General features: G+C 36.6%; 1 protein-coding gene across 3 annotated transcripts; it reads left to right on the top strand.

The window, feature by feature from the left end:
• The first annotated feature begins 10,131 nt into the window (after positions 1-10,131).
• On the top strand, positions 10,132-20,599 carry AT-HSFA5 (winged-helix DNA-binding transcription factor family protein). 3 transcript variants are annotated; one of them, XR_016173005.1, is made up of 3 exons: positions 10,132-10,572; positions 10,975-12,275; positions 20,206-20,599. XR_016173005.1 is itself a non-coding variant. In XM_089153078.1 (2 exons), the coding sequence occupies exons 1-2, from the start codon at positions 10,333-10,335 to the stop codon at positions 12,211-12,213; spliced, it is 1,479 nt and encodes a 492-aa protein (XP_089009204.1). In that variant the 5' UTR covers positions 10,132-10,332; the 3' UTR covers positions 12,214-17,686. The 3 variants fall into 3 exon arrangements, 1 of the variants encoding a protein (XP_089009204.1); XR_016173006.1 differs by lacking the exon at positions 20,206-20,599 and adding an exon at positions 17,700-18,669; XM_089153078.1 differs by lacking the exon at positions 20,206-20,599 and having other exon boundaries at positions 10,975-17,686.
• The last annotated feature ends 1,309 nt before the right edge of the window (positions 20,600-21,908 follow it).

Here is a 21,908-nt window from a genome sequence, read left to right on the forward strand (position 1 = left end):
TCTGTTGCCAATTCCTTTCTTTGACCAGACTCACCACTAACTCCCTTTTCTTGTATTGAAGGTAACTTAAAAGGTAAGATATTCTCAAAAAATTCTGCATCCCTAGATTCTGTTATGTCCCCTTCTTCACATATACCATCTAAGGTTTTAAGGACCATAAATGTATATGTTGAACTATGTTTTGCATACCCAATAAATACGCAATCGAAAGTCTTTGGTCCTACTTTCCTTTTCTTTGGTTCAGGTATTGCTACCTTAGCCAAACAGCCCCAGATTCTTAAATATTTAAGATTGGATTTTCTATTAAACCATAGTTCATAGGGAATCATACCAGTACTTTTGTGAGGTATACGATTTAGAATAAAACAAGCTATTAGCATAGCTTCCCCCCACATATCAAAAGATAAACCATAACTAATAAGTAATGAATTCATCATTTCCTTTAAAGTTTTGTTTTTTCTTTCAGCTATTCCATTGGATTCTGGTTGATATGGAGTTGTTGTCTCATGTATTATTCCATTACTCTCAAGAAAACTAGACAGATTAAAATACTCTAAACCTCTATCGGTTCTAAGTCTTTTAATCATCTTTCCTAGTTGGTTCTCAACTTCTATTTTGTATGAAATAAAAGCATTAGATGCTTCATCCTTAGAGTGGATCAAATATACCATAGTATATTGTGAAAAATCATCAATGAAAGTAACCATATTTTTTTTCCACCTCTAGACTCAGAAGATTTAAAATCACATAGATCACTGTGTATCAAACCAAGTAATTCACTTTGTCTACTTACTGACTTATGAGGCTTCTTTGTAAATTTAGCCTCAACACATGTTTAACACTTATTTAAAGAAGGTTTTAGATTACCTTCAATTAATTAAGCCAATCTTACACATTTTCTTAATGTAAGGTGTATTACAATGACCTAATCTAGCATGCCATAAGTCATATAACTCAACAAAGTAAACAGAATCAGGCTTATCATTTATTGAATCATGAACATTGAGTACAAATAGCCCCTCATTCAAATATCCCTTGCCCACAAATACATTATTTTTTAGTAATAATTAATTTATCAGAATCAAAAGACAATTTCATCCTAGCCTTGTTCAGAAGAGGCCCTGACACCAAATTCCTCCTAATTTCTGGCACATGAAGCACGTTGTCCAAAACCAAAGTCTTCCCAGATGTGAGATTCAAAGTCACTTGGCCCTTGCCAACTACAAAAGAGGAATCTGAATTTCCCATGAAGACCTTATCTCCACAAATAACTGGAGTGTACTTTGAGAACATGTTCTGATCATTGCAAATATGTCTCATTACCCCAGTATCGATGACCCAGTTTCTTGGTTTTTCAACTGAATTAATTTATGTGATCATCGTTGTAAAGATGTCTTCCTTAATGAGATTAATCTTGGTCTTTTCAACCTTCTTCTTAACACGACAGTCCTTGTAATGACCCGGTTTACCACAGGAAAAGCAACTCCTATTCTTCTTCTTGAAGTCTTTATCCTTATTGACTTGAAGACCTTTCTTGAAGTTTGAATGCTTTCCGGTTTCCACAAGATTTGCCTTGACTTTCTGAACTCCATTGCCCTTTTCTTTCTTGTCCCTTGCTCTATTCCTCTCTGCAATTTTTATTCGAACAACAACCTATTCAAAAGTCCACTCCTTCCTCTTGTGTTTCATATTCAACTTCAAAGTATTCCAAGAGTTAGGAAGCTTCTCATTCAGAGAGTGATTAACAAAAGCATCCGGCAGAACATTCTTTCCTTGGCTAGCTTGCCAATCAGAATCTGATATTGGTCAATCTGTGGAGAAATTTCCTCATCATCGTTCATGATGAAATTTAGGAAATTTACCACTGCCTGCATCCTCCAATGTGTATTTCTTTGAGAGAGCATCCCAAATCATATAGGCATACTCAAACGTACTATACACATTATATAGGTTCAGAGAAAGAGCATTCATAATCCGGTTCTTACACTGATAATCAGCTTGAACCCATGCCATTCTCTTTGCCTCGAGTTCTGGGTTCTCTGTTTATGCTGGCTTTGGCTCTGTCAAAGCAAAAACAACCCCTATTTGGGTCAAAGCGAACAACATCATTTGTTTCCACCTTTTAAAATTCTGACCAACGAATTGGTCTATCTTGTCAAATTCTGACATAATCCCAAGTCCCATCACAAACACTTAATATTATTTATATACTATTATAGTGCCCCATGGCCTGGTTAGACTAGGGTCTACAGACCACTACCGCAACCACGCCTGACTCGGTCCAGCTCGGTGCATGCGCGTGATCCACACGTAACTCTCTACTGGCATACACCCCACCTAGGAGCTATATATGTATATATAAATCATATAATCATTAGCTCCATCCGATGTGGGACTAAACACATATGGTAGTCTAAATTACCTAATATACATTCAGAAGAGTCCTATAGAGTAAAAATAAACAAGAGTCCTAAAACAAAACTAGGAAGATAGAGTTTTAATGTTTTGAAACTTATTTAAGTAGTATATTATATTATATTATTATTTTATTTTAAAACAAAAATCCAACAATCCCCCACAAGTTGAAATATCTTACCATTATTGTGTGAGTGTATGATAATATTGAATTGTACACTCAGATTCTACATTCAACCAAGATTTAGGTTTCAGTCCATATCAAAGTCTCGAATTTAGGCTTTCATTTACAGAGCGTCATTAGACCTAATAATGCTCATAATTCCATATTTGAGTCTCAAATTTTGAGTTCTTGGTCTAAATTGCCTAATGTTGGGTAATCATTCAAACTAATTAAGTTGGAGTTTTTACATAATGATCCATATAGTCATAATCCCTACAATCTAAACTTTACTCAAACATAATTTCAGCATGCCATCTCAATTTTAAGCATTTTACATTATAACTATTAAATTTCATACATGGGTTCTTGAATAGAATATAGAAGAATTTCAAACAATTTACAAAGAAGATGAACCAAGTTTCACCTTTAAGGTGAGGAACCTATACGGGCTTGTAGCTCCTCCTCTCTCATTGTTCATTTTCTTCTCCTTTGTAAATGTTAGTTTCTTTCCCTTCTATTTTATATTTGGGATAATTACTGCTGTTCCCTTGTACTCTGATTTTATTACTACTTAATCCCCTCTACTTTTTAAAATTGCTAATCCAACATTTAACTTTGTCTAAAATTACTAATGCCCCCTTCCGTTAAGCTCAGTTAGTTTACTAATAATGTGGCATCTATATATTTTTTCAAAAATCCAAAAATAACCCTACAATTTTCTCTTTACTTATTTACTCTTTTGCAAGTTATAATACTATCCTTAATTAACTATGGAGAAAAATTAACTTTAAATTAATTTTTATTTTCTAAAAAGAAACTACCGAATAAAGAAAAGACTTGATTTTTCTTCTCTAAAAAGAAATTTCCGAATAAAGGAAATATGTGATTAAATAAAACTTAAAATTGAAACTAAAATATTAGGAAATATCAAATGTAATTCAAAGTTGGAAGTTGGAAATTGAAAATCTGCTAATATATGCTAACCATTGTACAAAGTGTGTCGTCCCACCAAAGCCAAAATTTATTGTAAAATATAAGATTTTAAGGATATAATTGACATTCAATATAGTTTCTAAAAATGAAGGTAATGTCATATTTTTTAACTTCTTAATTTTAATGAAGGGAAAAATAGACATTACATATTTGATGTTAACAACCACTTAACACCGTTTAGAGTGAGGGGGAACAACAATAATTTCATAAAGAAAGAAGTTTGATTAGTAATAAAACCAAAGTACAAGGGGGCAATAATAATTATCTCTTTATATTTTATTTCTTTTATTCCCTAACAAATATGCACATGCCACTTCTTTCTCTTTATTTATCATTTTTCTTATTTTATTCTCAGAGCATCACCACCTCACCACTCAACGTGACAAGGCGAGAGGAGGTGGGCAATCTCGTTGGTTAATATATATATATATATATATATATATATATATATATATATATATATATATATATATATATATATATAATTCACCTTTTATTTAAACTTATAATGATGCATACAATTTATTGAATTGCCGTTTAGGTCCTAATTAGTGAACGACGGGCCTACCTTGATATCTTGGATAAGATCCACCTGACAGGCAAATTTTAGGTATCTTCAGGTCCATATACTTATGCTGGTTATTTTCCTGTTTATAGTTAAGTATAATTCCAACGTCTATTGGTTCTATGGGCAAAAGTGTACTTGGGCCCATTTTGAATGTAGAATCCTTTTCTTTTTCATATCATTATCATTTAATGACCTTTGGGTTCCTCGACAAATCATGTTAGTTCTTCACACTTAGGATTTAAGTACCATTATCAGTATTACACCCGTACTCATTAGATCCAACATTATACTTCTTAAAATTAACTTCTTTATTTAGGGTGTTAATGACTAAACTAGTCATTCTACCTTGATCGGTCCAACCAGCGGATTCAATATAGTTATCTCGACCATAGTGTTAATGGACGGTTCGACCATCGTGTTAAAGGTGCCCGATCAAGGTAGACTTTTATCACATATTGATTACCTAGAAGGATAAGTCAGGTAAATAACTCTTTCTAGGGTTACTTTCCTAACACAACTCTTCTTAGAGTTATATTCGAAGTCTAACTCTGATATCTAAAGCTATATAAGCATCTCAAGCAGCCTGTATGTAGGGGGTATTCATATTATGTGTGATCAATTACTTGAATTCTCTATTGAGTAGTTGTGATCATATCTCATTGGTACTGACTTGCTCGTTGGAGATGTACCTCGCCACCCAAGGTCGAGCACGTATTTTGCAGGAACGTGACAGGGAAGGACAAACAGGATTTCGTATCAACATACGGTATCCAGTGTTTTCCTTGTAGGTTTTGGTTCATCAAGTCACGATTCTTTGGGTAGATCGGTTTATTACCTCTTTGGACTGGATGTTCAAAATGCGGGTATTACATACTCAACTGCTACTCCATCTATATAAATCCTGCCAAGACAATGGTTGAATTAGGTGTTGATAAATACCGATGCAGACCATGATTGATGCCTCCCTGATTAACAATAATTCTGTTGGAATGGTGTGACTATAATATGCAAAAATACATGTCAATAACTATTGTCTAGTAATGAATTTCTTCCATTAGAGAGAATATATTCACCTATTGTTTGGGAAAAAAATGACAATATTCCTATGAATTCCAAATGACATAATACATTCTAGAGTGGATTATGCCAATTAAACATGAGACAGACTAAGAGATAGAAGTTAAGCATGGAATTAGGGCCTACTAGATCAATGTTCAAGCCCATAGGGCATATTCCCCAAGTTCTCTTTATCACATCACATGATAGGAACATGTGGGTGACAAATTCTTCATCGACATTACAGAACACACATTGTGAAGTCTATTTTGATCATCTAGTAATGACCAAAGGAATAGGTGTGTAACTGACGTGAATCCATTTCCATTTGCAAAAGCCCAAAAGACTGCTTGCTCAGTTGCTTCTCCAACCTAAGAAATCCTACCAAAACAAATGTTGTATTCAATGTTGTTAAATACGGATTCCGACCGTAATTGATACTCCCAGATTAACATTACTTGGTCAGAGTGGTAAGGCTACAATCTACAAAAATATTTAACTATAACTGCTATCCAATAATGAATTTCTTTCATTAGAAATGAGATATTCACTTGTTGTTTTGAAAAAATGATCATGTTCTTACGATTCCAAATGACATAACACACTAAGCTAACAATGTTAAAGATCCACTCTAGGCTGAATTTATGCCAATTAAATATGAAGCAAACTGATGAGACAATCAAGAAATTAAGCTTGTAACTAGGGCCTAAAAGATCTATATTCAAGCCTAGAGGGCATACTGTCCAAATTTTCTTTATCAACCACATGATAAGAATAGGTAGGTGATGATTTTTCATTGACTACAAAACACACATGTTGAAAACTCTTTGAACCATCTTAGCAATGACCGAATGAACAAGTGAGTGACTAGTGTGACTCCATTTTTCACTATGAAATCCCAAAAAGCCACCTACTCAATTGTTCCTCCATCCCTAGAAATCCTGCCAAAACAAGAGTGGAATAGGTGTTGATAATTGCCAAGATCATAATTGATATTTTATTGATTAGCATTACTCAAGTTGGAGTGGTGAGGTTAGAATCTGCAAAAATGCTTGTCTGTAAGTAATGAATTTATTTTATTAGAGAAAAAGCACAGATGAAAAAATGAATTTGTTTCAAGATTCCAAATGACAAAACACAAACCAACAAGTTAAAGATCTATCTAAAGGATGCCAAAACAGAGAGAGAGACACAAAATAAGCATGGAACGAGGATCAATTAGATCTATGTTCAATCTTAGAGGGCATATTACCCTAATTCTCTTTATCACATCAAGAAGGAGAGGGTTGATGGATTCTTATGAGACGACCGCAGGGAAGACTCCAACCACAGCAGAGAAGGAATAGTTGGGACAGGCAAATCCATTCATGTGCAAAGCCCTAAACCATTTGCTTAGCGCTCCCGCCAGAATCTGCCAAAGAAGGGTTTGATTAGGCATTGATAAGTACCAATTTAGACTATAATTGATACCTCTTTGATTAATATTACTAAGTTCGGAATGGTGAGTATACTTGTTAGTAACTAGTGTCCAACAATAATCCAAGATTAATATCCATGCCAACCATAATGTAATTAGTCTAGAATATGTATACATATGTCTAATGATACATCATTAGCAAGAAAATGAGATTCTTCTTTACGAACAAAAATATTCTATTAATAAGCTTGGCACAAATAAAAAATCATTCTTGGAAGACAACATGCCATGTGGAATGTTGTTGTGGTAATAAAGCACCTTGAAAAATAAACTTAAGAAGGTTAATGGTTGGAATAGTATGAATTATAACATCTTGCATTTCAGGACCCTCCACCCACATGAAGAAAAAAAAATTCCAACACCTACGGGTGTTAGAACCAAAATACAGTAGACACCATATAAGACATACCAATATCATCCAATAAAATAAAGAAAGAAGTATAATAGTAAGATGTTCTTGATGTCAGAAGCACTTACTGTATGTGACAGAAGAAACGAAACAATAACAGCAACAAGAACTCAAACAAAGTGAGTTGAGGCATACGAATAATACTTTCCTTAAGTGCAGATTGAGTTTGACCTTGACGTCCTTACCTTTGAGATACAACAACTCTTTAGATTTTTTTTTTTTTTGGTAGAACAACTCTTTAGATTTGAAGGCTTGCATTTCAATAGATTCTACTTGCATAGAAAATATAAAGCTAATATACATCACTCACAAGGGAACAAAACAAAATGGAATTTTATTTATTTATTTTATTTTATTTTTCTAAAAAACAAGATTTTCAAAAACAAAGAGCAATGACTATTGTCCGAATTCAATTGTAGACTCCTTTATTCATGTGGACAACTATAGGACAGGGTAGTGTTTATTCATAAGGTCATAAGGTCACTCTTGTAAGTAGAAATGTGCTGGTTTCAAAAAGGGTTGTCAAATAAGCCTAGCACGCCAAACCCAACAATGGGTTTTCTGGATCAAGGTCCAAGACCCATGATCCATGACCCATGCCAATTCCAAATCCCATCATAGATATATGAGTATTAATGAAATGATATTATATATCCCATGGACCATGGCCGTTGCCCGACTTGGCTCGATACCTATGCATGTAGTCCATACTTAACTCTCTTTTGATACACATCCTACTTAGGAGCAATTATTATTTATACATAACAATATAATTGTTAGCTCTATCCGATGCGATATCAAAATAAATATGTGCTAAATTAGGTTATGTTATATATGCCTTTCCAAAAGCCTTGGATTGGAATCTTTCCATCCACAAGAGTCCTACAAATACAAATCAATAAGAGTCCAAAAAATATAAAAACTTTAGGAGAGAGAATTTTAACGATTTTGAAACTTTATATATATCAATCCCCCACAAGTTTCAAAATACCAGTAGAAAGAGGATGAGTGTTGTATAAATTTTGACTTAATAAGACACATAGTTGAAAGTGTCTTTTAGATTTGAACCTATACTAGGTCTGATAAACTACTTTATAGAATGCGGATAGAGTCAGACTTCTTAAACTTTTCCTCTTCATTGCAGTTGGCTAGCTCACCATCCATGTCCTACTAGTCAACGTCCCATCTCCTAAATTAAAATAACAGAAAATTTTATGCCCTATTGCCTATCTTGGTCTCATGAGAAGTTAAAGACTTCGTCTTAAAACTCTCAACGGTTGCCACACCCTCTCTGCTATGCTCTTGAAAACATCCAGGTCGAAATATGACTTTCAAATTAAGTTTCAAATTAAGTTTCGATTAATGGATAGTGCCAAAGGGAGTGGCATTAAATGTCATATGCAAAAAGGATAAGATTTTGACTAGTTGTCCCAAATTTTAAAATGATCATGTTTTGCTTCTTCCTTGGAAAAAGATGATCAAACAACTTCCAATTATGGTCCTCTTGGATCGGATCATTCGTATAGGTCATATACGACTCAAAAAGAAACTTTAGATATTTTGACACCTTTCTCTTTGAATGAGATTTCAATTATAATTACGGTTTCATAGTTATCTTGCAACTTGGATCCTTCTTTTTCTCGATCCGGTTCCTCCACCATTGCAAACCTCAGTTAGATTTATGCATGTATGATACACTATTTAGTCTTTTTTTTTCTTCCTTAGGGCCTGTTTGGTTACATGAATCCAGAGATTTGAAATCTCTGGATTCATGAATCTGAGAATTAAACCTGTTTGGTTGTAAAAATCTCTAGATTCATGAAATCTAGAGATTCACCTTTTTACACTAAGGGCCTGTTTGGTTACATGAATCCAGAGATTTGAAATCTCTGGATTCATGAATCTGAGAATTATACCCGTTTGGTTGTAAAAATCTCTAGATTCATAAAATCTAGAGATTCACCTTTTTACACTAAAAATGTGAATCTATAGATTTATGGGTAAGGGGTGAAATCCAGAGATTTCAAAAAAGCTATACATTTGCACATTCACAAAAATCACGTTGATCAAATAGTTTTTTAGGATGAATCCATAGATTTCATTCCACAACCAAACATCTAATTTTTTAAATTATAACTCCATAGATTTGAAATCTATAGATTTGAAATCTCTAGATATTTGAAATCTCCAGACTCATGTAACCAAACATACGCTTCAAGGCAAGCGAATCCTAAAACAATGAATCTGTAGATTTATGGGTAAGGGGTGAAATCCAAAGATTTCAAAAAAGCTATACATTTGCACCTTCACAAAAATCACGTTGATCAAATAATTTTTTAGGATGAATCTACAGATTTCATTCCACAACCAAACATTTAATTTTATAAATTATAACTCCATAGATTTGAAATCTATAGATTTGAAATTTCTAGATATTTGAAATCTCCAGACTCATGTAACCAAACAGGTCCTTATATTTTATATTTTGGGTAAAAATATACCATTTTGTTAGAACTAAAGAATGACACGTGTTTTTTCAGAAAAAGACACGTGTTTTCAATGGAAACTTGATGAGACGTTTTGCTTTGCTTTTATTGCTAAATGGGGATTAGCTTGACATAATTTTTATGGATATGTTTCTACTTTCTAGGGCGCACTAGATAATTTAGATGTGTCAATGATTTTTTTCCGTTTTGTTTTAAAATAGGATTAACCAACATGTTAACTATTGAAAAAAAAAAAAATGTTAACTATTAAAAAGCACAGACATCATCGATGTTAGGACTTAGGAGTTAGGAGTTAGGACTACCAAAAGAAAAGAAAAGAAAAATTATTCCCTGACCAAAAATGATTGATTTCGGGCAGATTCTAAATCTCGGTTCCGGCTCTTTATGATACACGTGGCATTTACGGTTAGAACACACGTGGCATTGACAATTATATTAATTTTAAGATCAAATAAATGAAAGATTTCGCCCAAAAACAAGATTTACCGAAAAAGAATTCGCTAGAAAATGAAAATGGAAAACTTTTTTTTTTTTTTTTTTTTTTTTTATAGCGTTCGTTACGAGTGTTTGGGATTGATCTCCCACTCTCCAAGTCATTGATGAAGTCGTCGTTTGCTCAACGCCTTCTCTTTTTGGCCTTACCTAACTCAATATCGAATTAAGCTTTCTAGAAGATCCAGATTTGCAGAGAAATCTCTAAAGCGGAACGAAAACGATCTCTGTTTGTGGATTTCCTTAGATTTGATGGAAGGGGGACAGAGCGGTGGTGGTGGTGGTGGTAGCAGCAGCGGAGGAGGTCCAGCTCCGTTTCTTTTGAAAACTTATGATATGGTCGATGATTCGGCCACTGATGAAATCGTTTCTTGGAGCGCTAACAAGAACAGTTTCGTCGTATGGAATCCGCCTGAATTTGCTGCTCGTCTCCTCCCTACTTACTTCAAGCACAACAATTTTTCTAGCTTCATCAGGCAGCTCAACACCTATGTAAGATCTCTACATAATCTCCGTATGTACTTCTTCTCTTTTCCCTCGTATGTGCTTCTGTTAGATGCCGTGGATTGTTTCTGAAAATTTTCTTCACCCACTTCATTTCCAATCGAGTCAATTGTAGTTTTTTCGCTTTTTTGTTCATGTTGAAGTGATGGAGTTAGCGACTTCGATTGACATCTTTTCTTAACCTTTTGAACTAGGTCTCCTCGTCAATGGAATTCTAGTTCTTGTAATTTTGTTTCATAGTTGAATCAGGATGCTGGATTTGTTATAGTTCTACGTGGTGAAGGCTAAGTTTTCTTGAAATAATTATTGATTGTGGAAATTGAGTTTGGGAATCGAAATGAATGATTTCTTGAATTTAAAATGTGTGATTTGTATTTGTTTTGTTGATAGGGATTCCGTAAGATTGATCCGGAGAAATGGGAGTTTGCTAATGAAGATTTTGTGAAGGATCAAAAGCATCTTCTTAAGAACATTTACCGAAGGAAGCCTATTCATAGCCACAGTCATCCACAAGGCTCTGCAGGAGATCCAGAAAGGGCGGCTCTTGAGGAAGAGATTGATAAGCTTTCACGGGAGAAAAGTGCTCTTCAGAGCAACCTCTGGAAATTCAAACAGCAGCGATCTGGGACAAAGGTTCAGTTGGAAGATTTGGAGAGAAGGGTACAGGATATGGAACAGAGACAAATGAGAATGATGAGCTTCTTAGGAAAGGCTGTGGAGAATCCAGTTTTTGTTGAGCATCTTGTTCGAATGGCTGGATCCTCCATGGACTTGTCTGCCATAAATAAGAGGAGAAGGTTACCTAACGTTGATTCCTGTCAAGATGTACCAGAGACCAGCCTTATTGATAACCATACTAGTAGTTCCAAACCTGATGTTGGGCATATATTCCACCAAGATTTCTCTAGTAAGTTGAACCTTGAGCTGTCACCAGCTGTTTCAGATAATAACTTGGTTTATCCAAGTGCACATAGCTCCAATGAAGACGGAATGAGTTCACAGAGGAACAACTCGGAAGGAGACGTAAGAGATGCACAAGTAATGATGGAAGGTCTTTCCTTTGCTCCTGAAACATTTGACCTCTCAGATACTGGGACATCATTTGCATTGAAAAAGGATGCAAATTTGTCAAGACAAGTTAGAGAAAATGACACCTCAAGGCTCCAATGCTTGCCAGATGTTTTGACTTCTGCTGAAGAAGGTGATGGTCACATCTCCTGCCATTTGAATCTTACACTTGCTTCTTCTGCTTTGCAAGTGGAGAATAGTCCTTATTCCTCTAGAATTTCACCATTAGGCACTGAAATTGGTACTTCCCCCGAGTTAAGGTCTAGTTCCTGTGAAAAGGAAACTGATCTTGCTTCCAAAAACAGAAGTACCGGTAATGTTGATGTACTCAAGCCTTCTCCTTATGATGGCACAACAAATAATAAGGGGCCTTCAGCTACTCAGGGCCGGGTGAATGATGTATTCTGGGAACAGTTCCTAACTGAAAGGCCAGGTTCTTCGGATAATGAGGAAGCAAGTTCGAGTTTTAGAGCAAACACATACGATGATCAGGAAGAGAAAATGTCAGGTCATGGAAAATTATGGAGAAACAGAAAAGATATGGAACAGCTCACTCTTTGAGCATTTGTGTGGTCGAAATCCAGTGACTGGGTTCATAAAATTGCTCCTTAGACTGCCTCCATGTAAGATATCTTTTTGAACATGCTATCTAATACTGGAGAGTTATGTGATCCTGAGTCATGTACAGTTTGTATGTGAAATTTGTGAATACTTTTAGTTAATTAAGGCCAATTCCTTTGTGTTTCTGCAACAGCATTTGAATGATTAGGTTGCTTGGTAAATGACTGGCATGTTCATGTATCCCTTTTCTTCATGCCTGGAAAATAATTAGTGCACTCTAATTTTCTTTTTTGTTGCTAAGTATGTGTTTGTCATTAGAATGTCTAACTATATGGTTCATGCTGGTCAAATACTTTGGACTGCGTTCTAGTCTTAATATTATTGTGCTCATATCATCTCCTACAGTCTTACCTGTAATTTTACATTATACCGTCGAAGTTACCCTGTTCAGTTACAGATCTTATGATATTATTTGACGTAGTGAACTGATGCATGGTTAAATAAAATACAATTTTCTGAGGAATTCAGGAGAGAAGAAGAAGAATGATGATGAACTGCTAACCTCAAACCGTTGAGATAGTGGGAGATCAGCTTATGAAAGGATTGCATAATAATTACTAGGCCAGAATTCCTAAGAATTTTAATACTAAATAACCAAGGAGTCAGGTTGAGCCAAAATTTTGGGCCAAATTGTCTAATTGAATGGGAGAATATAACATCAGAAACCAGGTTTGAACCAATAACTTGATTCCTAAGATCTAAAATTCTGTTACTAGCAATGCTGAGTCTGTGAAATGATGGAGATTTATTTTAATAACAGCTTATATATAATTTTTAATGTAGGTTCTTGGGTTTCTATGAAACCGTTTGGGAATGTTGTAATATGGGTAGAAGGGTAAATCTGTCCTTAGGGCATTATTGAACTTGTACACATGTGCCGCCTATTATAAAAAAAAGTAGGGTGGTCACACTGACAGTCATCATTCCTCTCGATCAGACATGGCATTAGAGCTGTAATCCACCTTGGAATCTATCTCTATCTTTCTCCTTTCTCCTCTTCTTACACTTTTCTCAAGTACCAGTTTCAGGTGTAGAATCAAAGGCTGAAGAAGGCTATTAATCCAGGACCAAAAGGACCAGCACTGGACCAGGCTAGCTCAAGTGATGCTAGCCTTGTCCTGGCAGGACCAACATGATCCACTTTGGAAACCCAGACCAAAGGCTGGTATAACCAGATTTATGGTCAGGAAAAGGCTGTGTTTAGTATGTCTTTACTTTTTGTGGCTTACATTACATATAATTTCCTTAGATAATTTCTTATTTCGAATGTGGGTTCTATTACTTTAGTTTCTTATTTCAGTTGTTGCTATACTAGTTAGATTTCTATTTTTGAGACAAGGCTTCTTCTCTATTTATTATGTAACTGCATGATGATTCTCAGAATTCTGATAATGAAATTTGAATAATGTAAGTTTAGTAAAGAAATACAGTGTGTGTGACTGTGGTCCCCTTCTTATTCTCCTAATTCTCTCTTTCAGTGCAGCCCACCTTAGCAGGCCTTCTCAGGCTCTGCATTATTTTGGTATCATAGCTAAAAGCATCTTTCTGTTCCCCCATCAGTATTCTTTTTCTATACCCTTCGTTTCTGTTATTGTTCTGCAACCAGCAGGACAACTGCGGAAAAAAGAAAAAGAAAAGAAAAAGAGTGCAGCAGAGGTGAAAAGAGAGGAGAGAGCAGGACAGCAGCCACAAAAGACGAAAAAAGAAGATGAAGAGCAGCCAAGAGATTTGAGAGAGAAGAACCAAAAGCAGATTCAAAGAGGGGGGGGGGAGAAAAGAAGAGCAGAGTAGCCAGAGATGCAGTCCAGAAAAGAAGAAAAGAGAAGATGAAAAAAAAAGAGGAAGAAAAAGAGAAGCAGAAATCAAGAGACTGAATCAGAACCCTGGAAGAACAGAAAATAGAAAGAGATAGAAGATGAAGAACAGAGCAGCAACACGTAGAAACATATCTGAATTTAGAAGTGCAATTTCCATTGATTCTTCCCTCCATCGCAAGCAGAAGCTCTCCTCAATTTTCTGCTATTTTTCTCTGGTTCAAAGAAGGAACTTTCCAAAACCCCAACATAATCCCCACAATCCTTTGTTCTTTCCTTTCCAACTTTCCCTCCCTTCCATTCTGTTCCCCATATTACCAAGTCTGCCCTCCCCATGTACTCTGGGAATTCTTCTAACTCCACCCAAACACCATCATCACCATATGGACAACATGATGAAGGAATAGACAAAGCAGCAAGGTTGAAAGTAATTGATTGTTATGGAGACCACAACTCCAAAGAATATCTTGATTGGGTTCATAGACTGGAGATTTTCTTCAGATGGTAGTATCTTCTAGAGCCTAGGAAGTTGATATCTGCAGAAAGCATATTGAAAGGAACTGCTCTTGTTTGGTGGATCAAATACCACCAACAAAACCGTACTTGTGGTATTATCAAATTATTACATGGGCTGAGATGCAAACTGATATGGACCGAAGGTTCCAACCTATTGATTAGAAGCAAAATGTACCCCTCAAATTTGTGCAGTTAAGACAGGAGACTTTGTCTGTTGAGGAGTATGTGGCCAAGTTCCATTACTTAGCCACTCACTCTGAATTTGAGTGGGACAAAAGAGTTCTGGTGGCGCAGTTCTTTAATGGTTTGCACCCACAGATTAGTGCCACACTTGCAGCAAGTAGACTATTTACTACAGAGGAAGCAGTCCAGTGGCATATCAGGTTGAGGAAAATTTGAGGAAACCATATAATCGAACTAGTTTTTGGAGGCATATTCTGGGGGTGATAATTTTTACCCACATTAGCCTTCTGTACAAGAGAAGTCAATTTCAGTTGGCAAACCACAGGCTAGTGGTTCTTCTATGGCATCTTTAAGACCTAACGTTATCCATCCTCCCCATGTCAGCATGATCTTGCTATGTAGTCTGCAAGGCCTAACATCATATTCCCCACCTCAGCGTCGTTCCAATCAACCTTCACCCACTTTGGCATCCACAGATGCCATTAGGTGTTTTACATGCAAAGGCTATGGACATCTTAGTGCTTAGTGTCCCTCCCGTTTGGTTGCTTTTGTCAATTAGTATAATTCTATTCCTTATACTCTTGAAGAGCATCTTGGGTTTGAGACGGTTGATCTACTAGCAGAATAACCAACAAATGAAGGTTTCAACAATGACAATGATGAGGGTCCATATGCTTGTTATGTCCTTTGTCCTATTTTGGTTACTCATAAAGGTATTGAACATGAAGATTGGTTCCATAGCAGTATTTTTCAGACTTGTCTGAAGGGTGATGATCAATTATGCACAATGACTATTGAAAGTGTTTATCTTTGAAGAAGTTGTTCATAAGTTGGGATTGATAGCAGAGCCACATCCAAACCCCTGCAAACTTGCTTGGGTGGACTACAGTGCGTTCGTCAAGGACACTGTGCGTTGTGACATCCTCGCCCTGAAGGTCTGTCATCTTCTTCTTGGGCAGCCTTGGCTATTTGATAAGGAGGTCCAACATTGTGGATATGCAAATATCTACTCTTTTGAGCATGGCAACAAAACCATGAAGTTCTTCTTGCTAAGGACCTCTCTGATATTATGCTCAAGAAAGCAGTAAGCTCATTCCTCCTCCAATGAGTTGTTTCAGAAGGTCTCCTTGGTCCCTTTCCAAACTCGAAGGAGTAGAGTTCTTTTCAGAAGAGGAGAGCTGATACAGTAGCCTTGCCTGGCTGGACCAGCATGATCCACTTTGGAACCCCAGACCAAGGGCTGAGCCTTAACTAGATTTATGGTCTGAAAATGCTGTGTTTAGTAATAATAGTAATATTTATTTACTGTATATGGGGTAGTTTACGTATTGTTTCCTTAGTTTCTTGTCTTGAATGTGGTTTCTGTTAGTTTCATATTTCAGTTGTTGCTATTCAAGTTAGGTTTCTATTTCTGAGACAAGGCATTTCCCTATTTGTTGTGTAACTGCACGAGGATTCTCACAGTTCTGATTATAAAATTTTTATACTCAAGTTCAGTAAAGAAATCCAGTGTGTGCGGCTGTGTTTCCCTTCTCCTTCTCCTTCTTTTCCTAATTCTTGCTCAGTGCAGCCCACCTCAGCAGGCCTTCCCAGGCTCTGCATTATCAAACCAAGCCAACCAACTCGATCTTCTAGAAGGGCCAAAAAGATGCAAAAACATTGTTTACGTGGACAGTGCCACAGCCCCATGTTTGACTTAATTGTGGATATTCTTAGAAGATTTGTGAGGGTAGAAATCATATTACATTAAGATTTTATTATTGGGATTTGGGAGATGTAGAGGCTTAGTTTATAATTCTTACATAGGCTGAACTATAAAGCCTAGTTTCAACTTTCATTAGGTTGCTACTTCTAGAAGTTGCTGTTTTTCCTTAAGTTTTCAGAATTTGTCCTAGGAATGGAGCCGATGTAGATTCAGTGGCTGGACAGAAGAAGACCATGGAACCAGGATTGAATGGATTGACACTGGACTGCACCAGCTCAAGTCACCCCAATCAGCACAGTTGATCCATTAGAATGGCCAGAAGAAGGTCTAAACACCGTTCACATGAACAGTGTCTCAGCCCCATATTTGACTTAAGACTGTTAATATTTGGAAAATCTCTATTTCGTCTAAAGCTTAAGCTAGCTATAAATTGCCTTTTCATTGCGACAGAAGATCAGACTTTTGGATTTTCCAATTTACAGACAATGTTGCCATTGCTTGTGGAGTTATCCATGTTCAACAGCTAAGATAGCTGTGAGTGAGAGATCTAGGCTGAGATAGCTCATCACCCCTGCAGCCTTCTTTTCTGTGTGTGTGTGGTTTTTATTATTATTATTATTATGTAAACTGAAAAAGCAATAAAAGTTTTAGTTATATTCCGTTATTTTATCCCTATTGTGTTGATCCTCATTGCAATGGATTTCCCGTGGTTTCCCTGATTTGAGGTTGACTTCTGGATTCACTCCTTTTGCCTTCTGCCAGCAGCTCTTGGTGGGTCTGTTGTAGGCCATGAGGGCAGTCTCATTTCCATTTGGATTCGCAAGTCTTAGTCACACCATGATCTGAGAGACGAGAACCTGTGTCTTGATTGGCTTCATCACATTTTTCAAGCTGAATATACTTTTTGTCAGGGTTTTAGAAACTGGATAGACTTTTCAGGGATTTGAAACCTCTATCAACCTCTTGTCAGTTTTTGTGATGATCATCAATTCTTTTAAGGATTCATCTCTCCTTTGTCTGTTATAAGCTCCCTGCATCAACTGCAATGGTAACTTTGTCGCCTAGTGTACTGGATCAATTGGAATTGTAGGTTGAGTCATGGGATCTTACCAATTCCCTTCTTTCCTTGTTAGCTTAGTTGAATTGGATTGAAGTAATCTTGTCGTCTCACTCTTTTTACCTCTCCATTGATTCACATGGCTATGCAGGTTGTTTGACTGGTGAAACTGGAAAGCCTAGATTCATATCAAGCTGTGGAAGATTTTGGTTTCTTTGTTTTTGTTTCAGTTATATTTGGCTTGTTTTATCATTATTTCTACTTATGTCTATGCTTGTAAGATTCCTGTTAGAATTAGAGATCAGATTCTGTAACTTGGATTTATGTTTAATAAATAAACATTGTGAGAGAGGGGACTGACAAGTTTGACTATTCTTCCCGTTCCAGTCCCTGGTTTTAAACTTCTGTCTTTCTTGGCTCTGGTGTTGTAGAGTCTCCAGTCCTGGTACTGTATGCGAGCACCTTAATAACAAACACTGAAGATTGATTTTAGTTTTTAAGGTCATTCAAGTCTAATTTCAAGGCTGCAGCAGCCTATTCTGTAAAATATCACAATTTAGACTCCGAAAGTAAGTTTTCTTTTGAAGACTTTGACTCGGTATATGTCAAGGTTGGTTGGGATATCTTATTAGAAGCTGGTTTCTGAATTTGAATAGTGTTACCATTATTATGATTGAATTCGCATGAAGTCAGCAGAATTGGGTTTCCCTTCCATGATATTGGTTCTCCACACCTTGTGATTTCTTGTTCCTGGGTTTTTTAGTGGTGTCCTTAATCTTTCAGTTGTCAAGAAAGGTCTTTGAAGCCTGTTCTCTATGTCCAATCTATTAGATGGCCTCTGCCTGCAAACTTGAAGACTTATCAGGTATGTCTGCCCTCTTCTTTCTCTCTCTCTCTTTGGGTGGGGTGGTGCTGGGTTTGTTACAAAACCGTATTACTTAAATTCAGTTAAGTTATTTCCAAACCTAGGTCGAGTTCTTCAATAAGGGATTGGTTCCTTAGCCACTGCCTATCTTTGAAGCTTGAAGAACTGGTTTAGATTGATTGTTTCAAATCCTAAAGGAGTGGTTATTGCTGCCTTAAATTCAAACTCAGATTTGGTATTGGTGTGTTTTTCCTTTTCCCTTTTTTTGGGCGCTGGGGGGGGGGGGGGTTGCTCCTTTGGCTTCCGTGGCCAAATTGTTGAATTTTCTTCATTTGGGTTCTCTCTTTAGGCTCTGAAACCATAGTTGAGTTATTACCATCTGATTTGTTTTGTCTGGCTCCCAAACCTACCTTTTAAGTTACTCACATCTAGCCTTTTACCTTTGGGGTTTAGTATGGCTGTAGACCACTAATTGACAATTTCCAAGTCTTGATCACCACTATCAAGCTGTTAGGAGTTCCTAATTTTCAACTATAGGCCCAAGCTGCAGAAACCTGTGCTAAATGAATGCGTCAGAATTCTATTACTAAGATCTGCCTATGGAACATTGCTGAGCCTACCATAGCCTCTATCATGTTTCACACCCTTGCTGAGGATGTTGAAATAACTTGTGTTAAAGTTCCTCACAAGAAGTGAATATTTCTTGCATCGTTGACATCTATAGAAAGTTATTTAAACACCAACTGGGAGACAAGTCCTTAAATGGATGCATTGCATACTATAGAGGTCTAGTTGAGGAACTGTAGTTTCATCAGCTACTTAGTACCAATCTAGACCAATTAATATATCCGATGTCTGAATTCCCCTCTTATGAGTCTTCTTCTCCCTCTTCTCCTGCAACAGTGATATTTTTCTTTTTCTTTTTCCTTAGTGTTCCTCTTCTTCCCCAGTGATTGCTGCTGCCACTGTCTTTCCCCCTCATCTGCAACTTTATCAACCCTACCTGTCGCCTCATGTTCTGTGATTCTGTCAGAACCAAGGACAGAACAAAACTATTCTAGCCTCAGTAAATTCCTCTGCCACTTCACACTCAGATGGCATGTCCAGACTTGAAGACTCCTGCAGATCTTCTATTCTTTTGAAGAATCACAATAGGCTTGTTGGAGATTCCTACTCCCCATATTACCCCCACTTACCCATTTTACGTTAAATTTTGTTTTCCCCTTTCTTTTTCCACTCCCCCCCCCCCCTTACCTCTTATCTTTTTATTATTCTACCCTATTCCTGCCTTCTTTTAAAACATGATTGTTTCCCCTTTCTTGTTTCTTTTATTTGCAGTAGTGCCCCATTCTGTTCTTATTCTCCTCCATGTCTATTAGTTTTAAGATTTACCCGTCCCAACCACTTGTTACATATACATTACACCTCAATTCTTCTTTTATTTGCAGTCCAATAAATTAAAATTTCGCAATTACTGTTAGATGACTCTTATTTATAGGATTGCCCATTAACTCTTAAATTTGAGTATGGCTATTTGTCTAAGTGTGTTATGTTACCACCTTATGTGATCACCCGTAGTGGTAGAGTTTATCAAGACTTGTTTATACCATTAGTCTCCTAAGTCCATATATCATCTGAACAAGTGGCTCAGCTGCTCAACAACATGTTGTGATTTTGAAGATTCTTGATACCAATCAAGGCATACTAAGAACTATCAGTGATGCATTGCTAAATGCCGATAGGGCAGAACAGGCAGCACGGCCCCTCCAAGTATTGATGATGTTTGTTCCAGGCCAAAAGAAAAAGCACAAGTGGTACAGCCTCACTGAGAATAGCCAATAGTAATAACTGAAGGTGCGAAGATTGTGGATCAGGTACCGATGAATCCAGAGCAGTTGTGACAGATGAGAAAATTGTGGATCATATAACGGTGGAATCCCAAGTAGTGAGTACTATTCCCCATCATGAGTTTGTTCTTCATTATTTCCTTGAGATGGATGTCTACAGTAGGACTTCATATTTTGGATTTTGTTCAAGTTGCAAACATGGATCTAATAGCTGTTCATCAGGAGTTTTTGATTCTTCAATTCTGCATTTTTCTTTTCTGAACATTGGGAGAATTGATGGTGCACAGCCTTGGCTTGATCCAATTCCATTTGGGGACCCAAATTGAGATAAACGGGTCCAATTGATTTTTGGATCAAGTGGAGAAATTTAATTATTTCATGTTTCTTCTTCTTCTTCTTCTTCTTCTTCTTCTTCTTCTTCTTCTTCTTCTTCTTCTTCTTCTTCTTCTTCTTCTTCTTCTTCTTCTTCTTTTTTAATTTATAATTTGGAATTCCATATATGTTATTGATTAAGGATTTAGTGTTATTTGGTTTATGAATCTTTTAGTCTATCTTTAAGTTCTCTTTTTTAAGCATCACTATTTTTTTTAAGGAATCGATGTAGTAGAAAGATGAAAAGCTAAAGCTTGGAATCGATGTAGTAGAAAGATGAAAAGCTAAAGCTTGTCTGCACATGTGCACCTTCCTCCCCCATCCTGTCTTCCCTACTTATGACTCTTTCTCTTACCTGCAACTTTGTTTCCCCACCCCCCTCAGGTGTCCCGTTCTTCCTCCCTTGTCTTCTGTCATACTCTTTTCTTCTCTATTCTGCCCCCCATTAAGGTCTTTCTCCCTTATTATAAATAGATATGAAGGGAGAGAGGACTTGCAAGTTCAAATATTCTTCTACTCCCCAATTTTAGTATATCTCCACTCTCCATCTGGTAAGTTCAAATTTTCTTCTAGTCCCCAATTTTAAACCTCTCCACCCTCCATCTGGTTTTGGTTTTGCAATTGTCTCTGCGTAAGTACTGTCATGTCTTATTAAATAAACTATTCTGTTTGATAGATTCAAATCACCAATTCGTAGGTAACCTTCTATTCTTTCATTCGTTTATGTTCCTGCGTACAGTATATGCCTTCTTTAGTATGAATAGGCTTTGAGGAAACAATTCCCAGGTGTCTAAGCATGTCTTCTGTTTGGCATGAAGAGGTCATGGATCATAGAGGTTGACTTTACTATGACTACAATGATGAAAGACCCAAGAAATGGCAGGTATGTATGCACTGGTTGGAAGTCAAGCACTTGCATGGGGCACTGCACAATTTGCTTGCTGAAATCCTTCTGCACAATTAGTTTCTCCAGTTTCTCCAGAAGAGGGTGAAACTAATTTGTGTACATGTCTCCAGAATACGGTTCAAAATATTTGGTGTATTATCTGAATAACTTTTCGCATTGATGTCCTACAGTGGCCTGCTTTCTATTCTACATTCAAGGGTTGAAAGGTATGTTTACCTGGCAAGTGCACAAATGTATCTTAGGAGAAGGTGTGTAAGTCTATCCTACCACATTTCATTCACCATATCAGTTCAAAAATTGCATTGAAGATTGAACTGGAAATGGGATTTAGGAGCTGTTACCAGGTAGCTAGCAAGTTGAGCCTGAATA

Source organism: Hakea prostrata, chromosome 4 (assembly GCF_041222555.1).
Source record: "Hakea prostrata isolate BN-2017 chromosome 4, UWA_Hpros_2, whole genome shotgun sequence".
Classification (NCBI taxonomy): domain Eukaryota; kingdom Viridiplantae; phylum Streptophyta; class Magnoliopsida; order Proteales; family Proteaceae; genus Hakea; species Hakea prostrata.